The sequence below is a fragment of the Dermacentor variabilis genome, chromosome 4, assembly GCF_050947875.1.
Source record: "Dermacentor variabilis isolate Ectoservices chromosome 4, ASM5094787v1, whole genome shotgun sequence".
NCBI classification, from domain to species: Eukaryota; Metazoa; Arthropoda; class Arachnida; order Ixodida; family Ixodidae; genus Dermacentor; species Dermacentor variabilis.
Window position 1 is genome coordinate 101,486,534 of NC_134571.1, and position 16,136 is coordinate 101,502,669.

Below are 16,136 nucleotides of genomic sequence, written 5' to 3' on the forward strand. Positions count from 1 at the left end.
ATCATTATCAGCCTGGCTACGCCCACTGCGGGGCAAAGACCTCTCCCATACTTCTCCAACTACTCCCGTCATGTCCTAATTGTGGCCATGTTGCCCCTGCAAACTTCTAAATCTCATCCGCCCACCTAAGTTTCTGCCACCTCCTGCTAGGCTTCGATTCTCTTGGAATCCAGTCCATGACCCTCAATGACCATCAGTTATCTTCCCTCCTCATTACATGCCTTTTCCATGCTCTTGATTTCAACTAATATGTCATTAACTCGCGTTTGTTACCTCACCCAGTCTGCTCTGTTCTTATCCCTTAACGTTACACTCATCATTCTTCTTTCCATAGCTCGTTGTGTTGTCCTCAAGTAGAACCCTTTTCGTAAGCCTCCAAGTTTCTGCCCCGTAGGTAAGTACTGGAAAGACACAACTGTTGTACAATTTTCTCTTGAGGGATAATGGCAACCTGCTGTTCATGATCTGAGAATGCCTGCCAAACACACCCCAGCCCATTCTTATTCTTCTGATTGTTTCAGTGTCATGACCCGGATCCGCGGTCGGGCGTCATATCTATTGGCTGCATTCCGTAAACCATGGGACAACGTATGTGCATAGGGCAGCAAACATTTCCTTTTTCTCTTTTTCTTGTTTCATAGTGGGGCTTTTTACTCATTTCAAAAACTTTTCGCACGTTAGTGATAACAAATGCACAGGATATGATAGGTATGACGTCAATACAGTTTTCTCGGCCCCCCGAAAATTTTCTATCATCTGTCCTATGATAAATGGCAAACTTGAACAGAGTGGCAAAAAAAAAAAAGAAAAAAATGATTCCGGCGTTAGACATGTACGTGTCCCCTTTTGTGCCTTGTAACACTGGTATAGTTTATCAAATTTCGCCTAAGTGCGGGAAAACGTACATTGTTCAGAGCGGCAGGTGTGTTAATACTATCAGTACAAGAACGCAAACCATAATGCTTCACATCCAGCGTCGCATTGTTTCAATTGCGGTTGTAAAACTTTGTTCGAAGACACAAAAATTATTTCAAGACACAAATGCCAAACCACAAGGGAAATAATCGAGTCACTTCACATCAAGAGACTAGAAGGGACTTGCGTTAGCCACGCATCCTTGCCTCTGTTAGAATGCGAATTTGAATATCTTCAGAGAACGTGTGTTAATCTCAAGTAGTGTCTTTTTGTTCTTTGCTTTTTGGCTTCCCTACCTCTTGATATGTTTAGCTGATGTCTTCAAACTTTGTCATGTTCATATGCTGCGGTATTTGCAATCACCTATATATATATATATATATATATATATATATATATATATATATATATATATATATATATATATATATATATATACAATGTTGACCATTTAAATACAAAAAACTTTAGTTGAGAGTTAGCGCTCGTCCTGTCGGCTTCTAGTCTTTGGCTGTGTCAATAAGCGCTTCAATTCAATATCGTGTTCCAGTTATAAATGTTGGTAACTATTTGTCGTCAGCTGCGATCTGTTAATTGTTTAATGATTAAATGACAACGTGTGCAAGCTCAATAAAGCAATAAGCAACTTTTGCAAACGTACGTGGAAGGTCACTCGAATAAACAAGCACGCACATGGGCACGAACACTACACATTATTTCATTTCTGAGGTCGTACGTGTCCCTAAAAGCATAACCAATAAAAGCTCCAAAGTCAATAAGGTAAATTCGCTGCAAGTCACTTAGCTGCCATAAACACCATCATAGCGTTTTAAGGCAAGCATTAAGGCAACCCTTTGCACGTGCTTCGGTCTATTAGATGCATTTTCTACGCAACAGCAGCATGGCTCGAGACGATCTGATCCCGACGTACCCTGCCACTGAAACGCTGATCTAGCACATATTCGTCACATTTCACGAATGCAGTAGAACTATCTTGCATGTCTGCCAGAACGACGACGGCAGGCATCATTCTCGACCTTTAACACTTGGAGATGCGCCCTGCCATTAAGTTTCACAGCCTTAGCAGGCTCGTCGTCATCCTTATGGTGTCCACAGAATGAAGTGTGCCATTACGTGTGTTACGAAAGAAGGTTGGCCTCCCTACTTGTAAATAGGACCAAGCAACTCTGGATTGCTTACACGTTTCCAGTTTTTTCCAAGTCCGCAAATGCGCTGATGGTTATTACACTTAGACCACCTTCACCAGTGCATTATAGTTATCCCATCAAGATTGATGAACACGAAATAGAGAGTTCATCACGTCACGACATGGACGGCTGCGGCTATTGTGCTACGACGAACCGCTGATCACATTACTCAACAACCGGCTAATTGGCGGGCAACGTTCTCATTGTGAGCTATTTGCCGCGGCGCCTGTGAACAACTCGTGTAACAGATACAAGATAACGGACCACCACATGATGGCGAAAGGATGCAACATTTTGTTTCAGTGGCTGCTGGATCATTGTGGTATCTCTAGCAACGATCGCGTCGACGAAGCTGCTGCAAAAACACATGTAAAGGAACAAACTTTGTTTCCACAACTCCATCATTAACTGACGCATCCCAACACCTACGCAAATGAGCATATGATACGACATTGCACAAGTGGCACTCACCTGGTTTCACTCACCACCGTTTGCACTCCGTCGACCCTTCTATGCGACTGCATCTGTTAACTGGTTCTTTCCGAAGCGAAGAGTCGCTGCTATGTCACTTGCGCCAGGACGTTGCTTTTGCTCAAGCATACACATTCTTTATAATCATCATTACCACAGATTGTAATGCTCGTGGCTGTGAGGAATCTGCGGAACACGTTCTGCGCTACCGCTCATCATTTGCAGAGGAAAGGCTTGCTCTCCGCACAATTCTAAACCATTTTGGCAGAAGTCCTTCCTCGTTGAACAAGATTGTGTAACCATAGTCTCACATGTCACAGCTGCAAAAGGCCGCAAAGAACTGCTGCGATTTCTGAAAGCAGTCGGACTGAGAGTCCGTTTGTGACACAACGCGGAGAATTACATTACCTCGGCGACCACAATGTGCATACACGCTTGGCTTTCTCGCCTTCCCTGAATATTTTCCTCCCGTTCTCCTGCTGCAGGCTAGTCAACAGGGCTCAGTCCTGGTTAAGCTGTCAGCCTCCCATTTATAATTCTTTTTTTTTCTCTCTCTCTCTCTCTCTCTCTGGCTAAGTGCTGAGACCGTTATAAGGTCTGGGCGGTATGCATCCAGCCAAAAAAAGAATTTTTTTTCTAGATGCATTTACTCAAGAGTCTGCAAAACGCAACGCAGGAGACGCCTAGGTACTTAAACGTGTGCAATTTCAAACGTGGAGCATGTATTCCAAAGTTTCTTCTTCCATTTAATGCACTGGGCAGAGCACCGGCACCAAGCGCTTTGTTTCGGGAATCACGGCCACATTTGAAGCGTCCGAACCGCAGCTTCATTTCTGTTGAAGGCATTCTGGCTCATCCGAATAGCGAATAGTCAGCGGTGACAAATCTCACATCTGAGTGTAAAATGAAACTACACATCCGCTGTCATGCAGCATTTGCAACGCTTCCCTTTGTTTGGGTTCTTCAGTTTCTAGCGGAATGCAGAAATAGCAAAGGAAGCGATATATATATATATATATATATATATATATATATATGTATATATATATATATATATATATATATATATATATATATATATATATATATATATATATATATATATATATATATATATATATATATATAAACTCATCCGGTTAAAGAGCCTCGTTATATATTTGTTTCCACTCCGATGGCGCTTGTTCTCAAATGTCTCGACACACGCTCTTTATTTATAATGCTTCTATAAAAGGAAAGAACCATTGTAATCGTTATGCCATACATAAGATACTAGTGACGGAACGTCTAAGCTAAATTCTGACGACGTGGGCGACAAAATTAACACTGAGTGCGAACTGGGCGACTTCACAGCGCTCCTGAAGGTAAGTTCATTCGAATTTAGAACATCTACATACCTCCGCACGCGTGTTTGCGCTCTCGTCCATGGTTGGATTTGTTAGCAGTTGTTAATGCTATTGACATATACACTTATTTATCCTTTACTCGGGGACCGCATTTCATCCGCTAACAACATAACGTTATCACTGAGCGCAAGACGCCCCTCCATAACATAACATTACACGGCAATCCTCTCTGCGATTGAGTTCCTTTTTTTTCAGTAAACAATTACATGTAAGCAATTTATGGACGGGGCAAGCTGCAACAAATACCCGCCGTGGTTGCTCAGTGGCTATGGTGTTGGGCTGCTGAGCACGAGATCGCGGGATCGAATCCCGGCCACGGCGGCCGCATTTCGATGGGAGCGAAATGCGAAAACACCCGTGTGCTTAGATTTAGGTGCACGTTAAAGAACCCCAGGTGGTCAAAATTTCCGGAGTCCTCCACTACGGCGTGCCTCATAATCAGAAAGTGGTTTTGGCACGTAAAACCCCAAATATTATTATTATTAACATGGAAGCTTACTCGAAAGTTATCTTTGACTCTATCCGTTGCGTCTGCTGTCACCGAACCTTGAGTAATCTTATTGCATGAGCGACGCGAATTGTGTAGTATGATCTGGAAGGCCCGCGGGCACCAGCGATTACGCTGGAACCTTTGCCGAGTCATCTATATTCGACGATCGCCGACTGTGCTCGCCCCTATCGATGTGCTCGACTATTACTTACTTTTTCTGAGCGCATGTTTGCACAATAAAAAGTTAGTTTCATGATTCACAGTTTCCCTGCTGTGTTCTTCATCGTAACTACAACCTGACACTGTACGCTTACACGACAGTGACCATACTTACTTTGTTTAGCGCAAAACAACGGACACAAGAAAGACGACAGGACAAGGCGCTAAACAAAGTAGTCGTGCTGTTTTGCGCTAAACTAAGTAATTATGGATTCGCACCAATTAGCCCGCCAACGTATTGTGCTGAACTAACCATACTGCGGGCCAAGCAATTCGACAGCGAAGTCAGGGTTATGAAGCAGCTCATTCCTTTCTTTAGGCTTTACTAGTAATTTGGGATTGCTGTTGCGATTTCAAGAGTATCCTCACACTGCACAACTATCATTCTGGCATGTCAGATTTCAGAACATAATATATACATATATTCGTAAAAGAAACAGAGATACAATGTTCTCAAATTTAAACTATCAGCCATTTAATAAAAACGCTATGCTAGATTCGTACATGAACTTTTCACAGGTAGTTTACGCGCTTTGGAAAACACAATTTTAGCGACCAAGTATGGCTAAGGAGAACGTAAGAAAGCTTTGTTAATTACTTTAGGTTTCGCGATTATAGCATATAATTATATTTAACATATAAGACCATTGTATTCGAAGACAACTCCATCTTATTAAACATTTCCAAAGTGTTAACGTTCCGAGAACGATCAGTATACGTTAATTTCGCTTTCAGAGAGGACAGTCAAGATAAAAGCATGCGGCCATCTTGTGAACAGCTGATTGCGAGGAGGACAGTCAAGATAAAAGCATGCGGCCATCTTGTGAACAGCTGATTGCGAGGAAAGCGGGAAGCCAGTTTTCTTCTGCCCATCCGAGATGTGGAACGCAGTTATCATCGCCCAGATTCCAAACTAGCGTGCTATACGGAATCAGCTATGTCACGTGTGAAGGGGTGTTCATGATATTGTGCCGGGACTCCCGCCTCCGCGGAATTTAGCGTTTGAGCGCTCAAATTTTTTGATATCTCAGAACGCAAATGCTTCAGAAGTGTCAAATAAACGGAGTAGTCCTCGAGTGCTATTGTCCTAAAGTTTCGAATAAAAACGCACAAAATGACCACGAAATTAAAAAAAAATATCGCGCAGAAATTTCTCTAAGCACGCGTAAGCATTGGGCCACACGCTCATCTCCACGGAGCCCGGTGCCATTATCAGTGCCACGAAACCTAATCCGACCAATATAAACCCTTATCAACCCTTATTTGTGGTTATCAACCTTATCGGACTAGATCCGACATATAGAATTGCTTGCGCATTAAAAAGAAATTAGCTAACATCTTCATGGTAAATGTGTATTTGCTGGCTCGTACGCGAAGTTGTCACCACAAAAGCGCATAAGCCACCTGTGCAAACACCATTTGAGTAGCTACCATAGCCTTTTCATTGAAGTTAGTGATAGTCTTGGTGAAACCTGCGTACCAGTACGAGATACGCAAAGCTCGAGTAACAGTTACGCGCACGCAACACCTAGAGGTAGGACAGCGAAAACACAAGAAGAAAGCGAAACAGGCGTCCATTGTGCGCGCCGAGCATGTAATAAAGAAACATGGAAGATACGTTCGTCAAAAATACTTTATTTTCGGTTCACAGATGTCGAAACAGTGGTGTTAATTCTGTTACTCGAATGCCAGTAAGTGATCACGAGAAAGAAAATATTCAGAGCTGCAGAAGCTCCGAACGTGGCATTTGTGATTATTCCGTTTTTTTTCTTACTTTTTCGTGCAGAAGGCCTGTTCAAAGATGTCCTTATGACCATCAGCAGCTAGAGGACAACACATTACATATATCGAGTTTGCACGTAGGACAAACCCTGTGTGTTGGACAAAATGGGAGACGCATGCACAACACCGAGTCATATTTTAACGCTTTACGAAAGTCCCCTTCGACAAACATTAGGCGAATAAACTATTCGTGCTCCAGCCATCACGCCTCGGACGCTTCGAGTCCGCCCGTGGACGGTACCAAAGGTTTAGACAATGAAAAAACGCAGCGCTCTTCGCAAAGAATATAATCAACTACATGTGCAAGAAAAAGCAATATACAAAGTTATCTACCATTCCCCCTCGGTGGTTGAATCCGCACAGTAATGACGCTCGAAGCCATGAACGTGATACGTACGCGTGCTTTTGAAAGGTAAGCGCAGAAATCTAATTTCGGTGGGATAACAGAAGTGTCTTATGTACAAAGTTCAGACATGGCGCGAGCGGTTCCTGCGCTTCATAAACTAAAAAAAAAAAATCTAAATGGCGCGGAAGATGCACACTGAGGTAGTTTGCCGAGAAGGCTGTCTGAATAGCCACCATGAAGTATTAACATTTAAAAATGTAATTATTGAGGGGGCAGCGACATCAACAACTTCGCAAGGACTTGGCGAGTATTTGTTTTTCAATTTCGCTTAGATATCTATCTCCTCGTGGCGTACTCCCAACATCACTCCCACACAGAATGTTGAACGGAGCACGCTGACGTAAGACGATTTACCTTACGAAGACAAAAATACCCATTTCGTAGCGGTCATTGACCAGTTTTCCAACTTTTTCAAACTCACTGAATTATTTGGGCATTCTCAATGTGCAGTTCACAGCCCACAATATCTTCCGCAATAAGAAAGCTGTGGTAAATCTGCTACAGTAGAGCGCATAGCTGTGCAATTTTCAAGTGAATGGCACTAAAGCTTCTGTACAGAAAACATTTGTACCAAGATTTGATTCGTTCCCGTGCCTGTTTCTTTCTTTTCCTTTTCTTGCACGGGACCTAAATTCACACTGCCACTGTTGTCCCGTGGTTAAATACGAACGTTGGTTTGTGTACTGTTCGAACGCCTCCATGCATTCCTTAGTTTAAGTTACAATTATTCGCTTCTTTAGTCCAAATTTGTACATTGGTTTCGTTTCGGGCGTCTGCGCTTTGTATATACTGCATCAGCTTCGTAAAAAAGTTGCTTGATTGATGCGTTGAGTAACTTGTTGACTGACAACACGAAATGACTACATTCAGTTCAGGAGCTGTCAGCAAAAAAGGACTGCTTCCGTCCTCGTAATGTAAAGTCGTTCTGGAATAAAACCCAATGGCACTTATGCTACGGGAAATGGTCACGCGATTGTGTGGCTTCTAGACTCCGTTCGTTTCCCTGAACACTATAGGTGTGTCATCTCATATAAGGCAAAGTGACATGTATTAAGTTACATTGTTAGCGCTCCGAAGCTTAACATCGTTTGGCACACGAACATAAGTGTGTCGGAAAGGCGTTTCTTGTCCTTACTGTTATTTGCCTGAGGCCACAAGGCTATCAACTGTGTTGCGCCGGTCGTCTAAACAAAAGGAAACGCTACAGTAACACAATGGCGCTTCCAAAGATATTGTGACAAGCATTTATCATACAAAGATCGCCGAACGAAGGCTGAACACACTTGATTGGTCCCATGAGGAATGTTAGTGTTTGTAATGAATCTTCTATAAATGCTCTTTGAATTGCTGTAATGTGGTAGGAAAATAACAGGCAAAGAGAAATTATTAAAGATGCATTAGCAAGCTAGCGGCGAAAAGTTTCAAACTGACAACGTGTGTGCCGTCCTTTATCAGGACACTTATTTAGCGATGCATGTTAATAGCATTGTGGCTTATCTTGTTATCAATGGGGATAAAATTTATCCACCTAAAAAAAAGGCAATGAATCACTTATCAATTCTTTTGCCTCAGCAAGAGGAAGAAAGGCCCCTTCGTCAAGATCGAATTCCCATATTATCCGTCAAAAAAGCTACGATGGAATAATGTTAAAAGCACTTGTAGTGGCTTTCTTGACGACGTAAAACACCGTTAATTACAACAAATGAAAATCCTGTGCCCTATTTGGCCCTAGATATTTGACCTACTGAAGCTGCCAGCCGCATAAGATATTTTTGGTATAGAACACCCAAATTTTTCTTAGCACACGATGTGGAGTGAACAGCAACTCCTGCAAGAATCAATGATAACTAATTCATGATAAATCCGCAAGCAATATGGTAGCAGAGACCCGATAAAAACCCTAAACTTGGCACAAAAGATCAAGTAAGAAAAATGGCAAAGACAGGTAAGAAACTGCCCCGATAAAGAGCGAAAGTCCCAATTCTTCACAGACACCTTTTAATGTCGGACCTGCGAACCACTCCAAAGCCGATAACGCTGCAGATGACCGCGCTGTAAAGATGACTGTTATAACAGTAGTCCCCCGAAATGCGATCAATATTGAAAGATCTATCCGCTTTCTTTCCTGTTCTTAATCAAATAATTCAGAAACTACCGCAAGCGGCTTCACTTGATAACGAGACAAAGTAAACATGAGTTGTAGCCTAAGCCATTTAAAGTTATCGCATGTGACCTCAGAAATACGTTCGTGCAAGATTCACGACCGCTGTAACACTCTTATTTGTATCAATATTCGTAGTTTTCGACCGTCCGACATACGGAAAACTAGCGGAGAACGAAAATGTGAACGAGTTGCACAGCGATTCTTTCAGCACGAAGAAGAAAGCACTCGATACCGCTCCTGACGGCACAAGGACAAGAATACACTTATCATTGTCTAGAATATGCACAGATATAAGCACACACAAAAATTCGAGAAGATCAACAAATAATACACCGGACGAGTATTCTGCCAGGCCTGGACAATAAGGAGCATACAATTATTACTTTATTTTGCACTAAACTGTGCATCACGGACTCGGAATTATTTACACACGGGAAGGACTAAGATTAATTTGAGTGGCAGCGACTCAAAGCAACCTACTTTTTGGCGGCCCCCTTGCCCTTACGGCACAACCACGACGCTCTAGGTCGCGTTACGGTCCCGTTTATTTGTTACAGCGGAGGCACACACCAGCAGTGAGATGCCCTGCGATGAAGTGGTTTTCTACAGCGCAGGCGATAAACAGACGTAGACACGCCCTAAATATTCCACCAAACTTGGGGCACGCTGAAAACACTTGAATGGTCCCACGCGGAATGTCAGTGTCATTAGGGCAATCTACCTTAAGTGTTGATTACCTTCCTTTAAATTTATTTTTAAAAGCAAATTCTAGGGTTTTACGTGCACAAACCACGATGTAGTTATCAGGCACGACGTAGCGGGGGACTCCTGATTAACTTTGACCACCTGGCGTTCTCGAACGCGCACCCAGTGGACGGTAGATGAGCGTTATTGCATCCCCCCGCCATCAAAACGCGGCCCCCGCGGTCGGGGATTGAACCCGCGACCTCGCTCTTAGCACTGCAACGTCACAGCCGCTAAGCCACCGCGGCGGTTAGTTGTGAAACGACCTAATCGAAGCTCATTTAAATCCTTTACAAAACGCCATAAATGCAAGAGCATTAAACATCGTTATAGCTGTTAACGATTATCAGGCACATCAACCAGGGCCCACCGCTTTCGAAGAAAAACAATTCTTTAGCGATGTACGCGCTTCTGTCTCAACCAGGTGTCCTTGGCACGGTCCATGCACGTAATCGCCATTCATGTCAGGGCGCATACTACTTTCAGAGTTGTTGGTTGTTGAAAGCCGCACACTCAAGGCCGCACATACGCGGAGTAGACAATATGCAGACCACAGGACACGCACTATCTCACACGTCGTTCAGAAACAGTTCGTTTGTTGGCCAAATTTCTTCTTTCTTTTTTCTTTTGTCCGTGCGTCGCCTGCGCTGTACAAAAACAAGTTACTTGCCAAGATACCTGTCCCGACGTCACTATGAACATCCTTTAGAAGCTCTCAGAAATCATTGTCGCCGCACGGCCACTAGCCAGCAGCGTGCGCGTCAGCCTTGCCATGGCGCGCATGCGCAGGTAGCACAAGGCAGGGTGGCGGTAGTGATGCACAGCGGTCCCCGTAGGCCAAACTGTTGTTTCACCATGCAGCTGCAGTTTGACTTAAGTGCGTTCCACACACCGCTTTATCGTCACGTCGACATAGAGTCGGGACATGTAGCACCGGTGACAGCTATCTTCAGAAATCGTGGAATATGGCACCGAGGCCTAACGGTCATGCGACCGAGGAAAAAGTGTATTGACCAAGCAGCAATTGACGGCCGCCCATGTACGCGAGAAAGTTAAAGCGGCTGGTAACGTTACTGTTACTAAGATATTAACAGTGACCGCGTTGAACAAGATGCTTTCAGCGCACCTAGCCGTCAAGCAGAACAATACACATTTGCTCCTGAACACATTAAAGTAAATTCACGCAACATGGCACTACTATTTCGTTTCATAGATGAAATTGCAGCTAAGTTGGTCCCAATGTATTAGGGTTGCAAGCATAAAGGTTAAAGTCAAAAAGGAAGCGTGAAATGCAGACAGTGTCTAACCACGATCCGAAGTTTCCATTTTTACGGATTTCTAGATGGTCTTGTTGCATCTTAACTTCAGAAATACTTTGTACATGCCTAACGTGGTTCTTGTCGCCCCGCTAGAGTCGAGGCGCAATCAAGCTTTCCGCTTTTTCATGACGCCCAGTGGTCGTTTTCTGGTAAGAAGTACTCTTGTGACACCTTTTTTTATGGAGCGCTAATGCAAGACCAAGTAAGGATAAGGCTTCCTACAGCTAAACTAACAGAGAGTTTGTGAACAGCCAGACACAGTTATCCCCTACAACGGCTTAGCAAAGACAACCGACAGAATAGATGAGCGCCAAAAATTAAGTAAATGCCTTCGTGTCAAAACGTCATCCTCACTTAAAAAACCACATGCGGCTGCGCTGAGCCTTGGACATGGTAAAGTTTTACGAGACCACCGCAAGGACAAAAAATCCAAGCGGCAGAAGCTTAGCGTTAGCTGCCTCCTATGAAGAGTGTCAAAATATGCGAACTTTGGGCCACTGCTCCGAGAAGGGTGAAAGATAAGTTGGGATTGAAACTTGTCACTCACGCGTTACTTACAATGCTAGAGTCATGCGTCCCTGGCGCATAATTCACTGTTGCCGTACCATTTCGTACGGCATCAAATATTGAACAGAGAGTGTCCTGAGTCTTATCCACTAGTTGCTGCACCGACACTCCTAAGGCACGCTGGGTAGTTCTGTTAGTTCTCGAGAACATGTCCGAAGAAATATTGGCATTTGTAGACTTGAATGGTTGTTTACGTCGTTACTGTCCGCGGTACCGGTGGAGCTGCGCTCACAAGTTCACAAAGTAGTCATCTTGGTGTTCTGACGTGTGTGAGTTGGGTCTTCTCCAGTTCCTTCATTTCTTTTTTTCTTCAATATCGCAGGGGCAGAGTTCAGGCAGGACGTCGTCGCATGATGCGTAAAATTCCAAGTCACCGCTTATACCTGCAACGAAAGAAAGCACAGGGCATTGCTACGACTTTACATACCTTCTTCAGAGCACGAAAACAAGTCAGTAAACAAAACTCGTCAAAATTGACGCATTTAAGCTTCTTTACTAAGAATACGAGACCCCTGGTTACTCCGAATTCACTCTTATACACCTAAATGAGAGAAAGGGGAAGAAGTTGACCACTTACAAAACCACACTTTTAAGGACAGACAGCAAGGAACGCCAAAAACAAATACCAAACCAAACTAAACTCGTTAAACTTCCGCCAGAGTTCGTTTGGGCAAGAAATAACGGTTATTAGTAGAGAAAACTTAAATTTCGCGTCTAAATCACGGTTCTGATTGCGTCAGTGCCATGTCCCAGGTTTCACTGCACTTTCGCCAATTCTGTCCGTATCCGTGAGGTTGCCGCAAACAGGGCTGTGAAAATAGTCATTTCTGATAACAAATGGAATACGAGCTGAATGGTGTCAGAAACGAATCTACTGGACTCGAATACAGATTAGTTGTCGAATAATAAACAGCCGTTTTCCCAATCAGTGCAAATCGATGTTCACATCCTACTGTTTATAACGTTAGCAAGCTTTTGCCTTTATATTGCACGTTATGAAGCGTTCTTTATTAGAAGCGCAAATGGAGCATCAGGAACAAATAAGGAGTCAGCTTGCATACAAAGAAGACGTATTCGGAGATCCAATCGAATTGCATATTACTCCACTCGTTATTTGAAGGATCCGAATATTCTCACACCCCTGACCACAAATCCCAGGTGGTCAGGCTAAATATTTACCCACTCCCAAATGGAATATATTATTTCTTTGCAGATAAACACTCAGCGATCACAAACCAGACGCTGTCGAAATTTATGTCAAGAAAAAAAATCTAGCTGCCGTCGTTGCCCGCATTTATATGTATCGATATTTTGCGTCATTTCTTATCAAGTCTCCGGTCCCCTTAATAATCCCAAGTTTGGTACGGAAGAAGTGCAATGAAATAACTTGCCTCACTTTTCTCTTTAATGTCTCTTTAAGTGTACCGTTACATCCTTTAGGGCATCGATACTGCGTTGTTCATGCCCTGAAAGGCGCAACAATACTTCTTGAACAATATTCAAAATGAAACTACAGGTACAATTCAATTCAATCATCATCATAGCTAAGCGTTGACTATCGAAGGACCCGCTACATTTCGTTTGTTTTTCTGTCTTTATCTCCCAACTTCAAGGTCCAAGAGAACGGGACCCCACCTAGTCGAACGTTTAATTAAACGTTAACACAGGCCACGAAAAACTTAAGGAATAATTTTGAACTTTACCTCGTTCGTCTCGTCTCTGTTCACCAGGCGTTTGTATCGGCCTTCGGCTACTTGTTGGGACCGACTAGCCTCATCTTCGCGTCGTGACCGGTGGAAGCTCTTTTGCCGGCGAGAGACTTGGACACGGCCACCCGCTGTTTGACCCGCGCTTGAAGCGTTAGCAGCAAGCCGCTAAGGACGTCGTGGTTGTGCAGGCGCTTGCCGAACAGCAGCTTGCGCACGCCGTCATCGTAGCTCAGCAGCGCGACCAGGTTCTGGAGCAGGAAGCCCTGGCAGTACTCCAGGAGCTGCACCGCGTTGTACACCTTGGCGTGCACGTACGTGGCGACCACGTTGTCGAGGTCGACGCAGTTCGAACAGCGCGCCTCGCAGAAGCGAACGAGGCCGTCCAGTTGGAAGAACGTGGCAGCCGTAAGCAGCTGCGAAAATTGAGGCGCCGGTGTTACGGCAAGACCATATCATCCGAAAGTTACACGGGCAATCCCGATCGTGTGGTCACATTTGTGACCATGTTGTGTGAAGATATATTTAAATATTAGGTGACGCCGTCCTTCTGTGACTGTCTCCTTTAGGGCTACAATCAGAAAGTACCAAGGAATCCTTTAACTCGTCTTGGCCAAGAGAGGCTATCCTCAATTTTTCAATAATCAGACAATTTGAGTATCATCAGCAGCCAATGCTTTTAACAGCATTCAAATTTTAGTTGCAGCGTCATATCCACTCTAACTTATAGATAGCGTTATCATTCTGAACATTCCCCTCGCCTTTTCTTTCTCGCAAATATAGGATATGTTGGGGCGTTTGTATTCTTCACGCTTGTATTCTTCCAAGGTACATTCTATATGTACCATAATTGTGCTGCATAAACCAAGGAATAAATTCACAAATATTTTTTCTTCGGGATTACACTTAGCTCACATCTATTCTTGCGTAAGAACGTTTTCATGAGATTTAGTGCAAGAACTTTATTAGCGTAAGACCTTTGTGAATACGAGCCGCGAGTTAAGAGAGGAAAAAGTAACGGGCATATCTAAATTACCCTACTTTTCTCCGATCTAACACTTAGGACACTCCTTATTCGACTTTTACGTTTAATGAAATAAATGGCAGCGATTATTGAAAAGGGCGAATCCCTTATATAGAAATAATACGAATCAGGTCGTCAAAACCAACGGATCAGCCAATGTTTGCATAGCATAGCGCGTCAGCCAGCATTGTTGGGCTCTCGCGGTAAACATAACTATTAATTAACCATTATAAACTGATACGTAAGGAATAAAGTGACTTTTGGGACGTCATAAGTGACACACGTATACGTACCTCAAGCACGTCATTTTGGTCAATGTCAAAATCTTCACAGCCGCCTTTGTACAAATACTGCATGACGAGCTGCAAAACAAACAAAAATACACCCCCGTGTACCGCATTTGCCAGCGCAATAGAATGAGCGCACGATCATTTAATATATTAAATATTCAACATGGGGCATGACTTGCGCGCAGCAGAATTTAAGAAAGCGGTAATGCGCAGGAATGCACGCATACAAAGAGACGTGTCATGCATTTGTCCATTGCTGCACGCCAGCCGCTAGCGACGTCTAAATAAATGCTTGAGTGAATGGCATTCCTTCAAAAGCGGCAAAAATGTTAGAAAACTAAGCGAATTCATTCCGGAAAATTGTTCACATGGCATTTCTTACAGGGACAACGGGTTTTTTGCACAAACAAACATCCCGGCACTCCACTTCTGTTCTAAGGTCACTGCAGTGCATCTTGAGATATCTTTTCGCAAGCACACTTACCGGTAAAATAACAATGAAACAAAGAAAGAAAACGGGAACAAAACGTTACACATCGAGAGGATGGGTGCCAACTATCAGCTGACATCATTTCATTTAAAACCTCAATCATTTTCAATAACACTTCCGGCACTAACAGCAGCAGCCCCCCAGACAATAACAAGCATAAATAACTCAATAAATTGATTTGTTAAAACATACATCTCTCGGTAATTCATCCATTAAAAGATCGGCAAATGTCCTATCAAAAACGACATTTCGTTGTCCAGGTGGCCTAGCGATGGTTTACTGACATGTGTTCATGCCTGTTGCCTGATGTGGAATGCCTCAGTCGGTACCCTTGAAATATATTGCAGCTTCTTGCAGTTAACCTCATGTGCTGGTACGTACAGAAGCATCCACGGCGATCGACATGCACTGTCATGTGGCTACCGTAGCCCTTCTTGACGTTTATTTTGTCTTCACGCACCCTCTCTTTGAAGCATCGCCCAGTCTGGCCGCAGTATTCCTTACCGCAACTGAGAAGAATGACGTAAACAGCGCAAGGAAAGCACTCTATAAATTTGGTCACGTTGTTAGCTCTGCATTGTTTCTTGTCCTTTTCTTTCCCCATGACACATATCTACGACAACCTGCAGTATTGATAATGGAGTTGTATTAGTAATGTCTGTGGTTATAAACCTTCGTCCCCTTCCACGAATACAATCAGTTATATTTTCCACCTGTCCTATCAATGTGCGTTATTTTGTCCTGCTTTCTTTTTTTGTTCACGCCTAAATTCTGCCAGTATGTCTGGCCAACCAGCTCAAGCAAAAGTTCTACTGTACACTTACCAGCTGCCCATCGGCACAGAACCGATGATGCGATGATGTGCGGTTTCTAACATACGATAAATGCGTCCCGTAGAGTGCTGCAAAAACGCTTGTACCCGCCTCAGTTATAAA

General features: G+C 43.5%; 1 protein-coding gene across 1 annotated transcript in view; it reads right to left on the minus strand.

Moving 5' to 3' along the window:
* Positions 1-6,324: 6,324 nt before the first annotated feature.
* LOC142579577 (ankyrin repeat and BTB/POZ domain-containing protein 2) overlaps positions 6,325-16,136 on the minus strand; it is a 139,458-nt gene continuing 129,646 nt past the window's right edge. Inside the window, exons 19-21 of the mRNA XM_075689942.1 lie at positions 14,715-14,783; positions 13,395-13,813; positions 6,325-12,074 (exon numbers count right to left, since the gene is read on the minus strand). Coding sequence (XP_075546057.1) covers positions 13,442-13,813; positions 14,715-14,783 — 441 coding nt within the window. The 3' untranslated portion in view covers positions 6,325-12,074; positions 13,395-13,441. The remainder of the gene's footprint in view (positions 12,075-13,394; positions 13,814-14,714; positions 14,784-16,136) is intronic.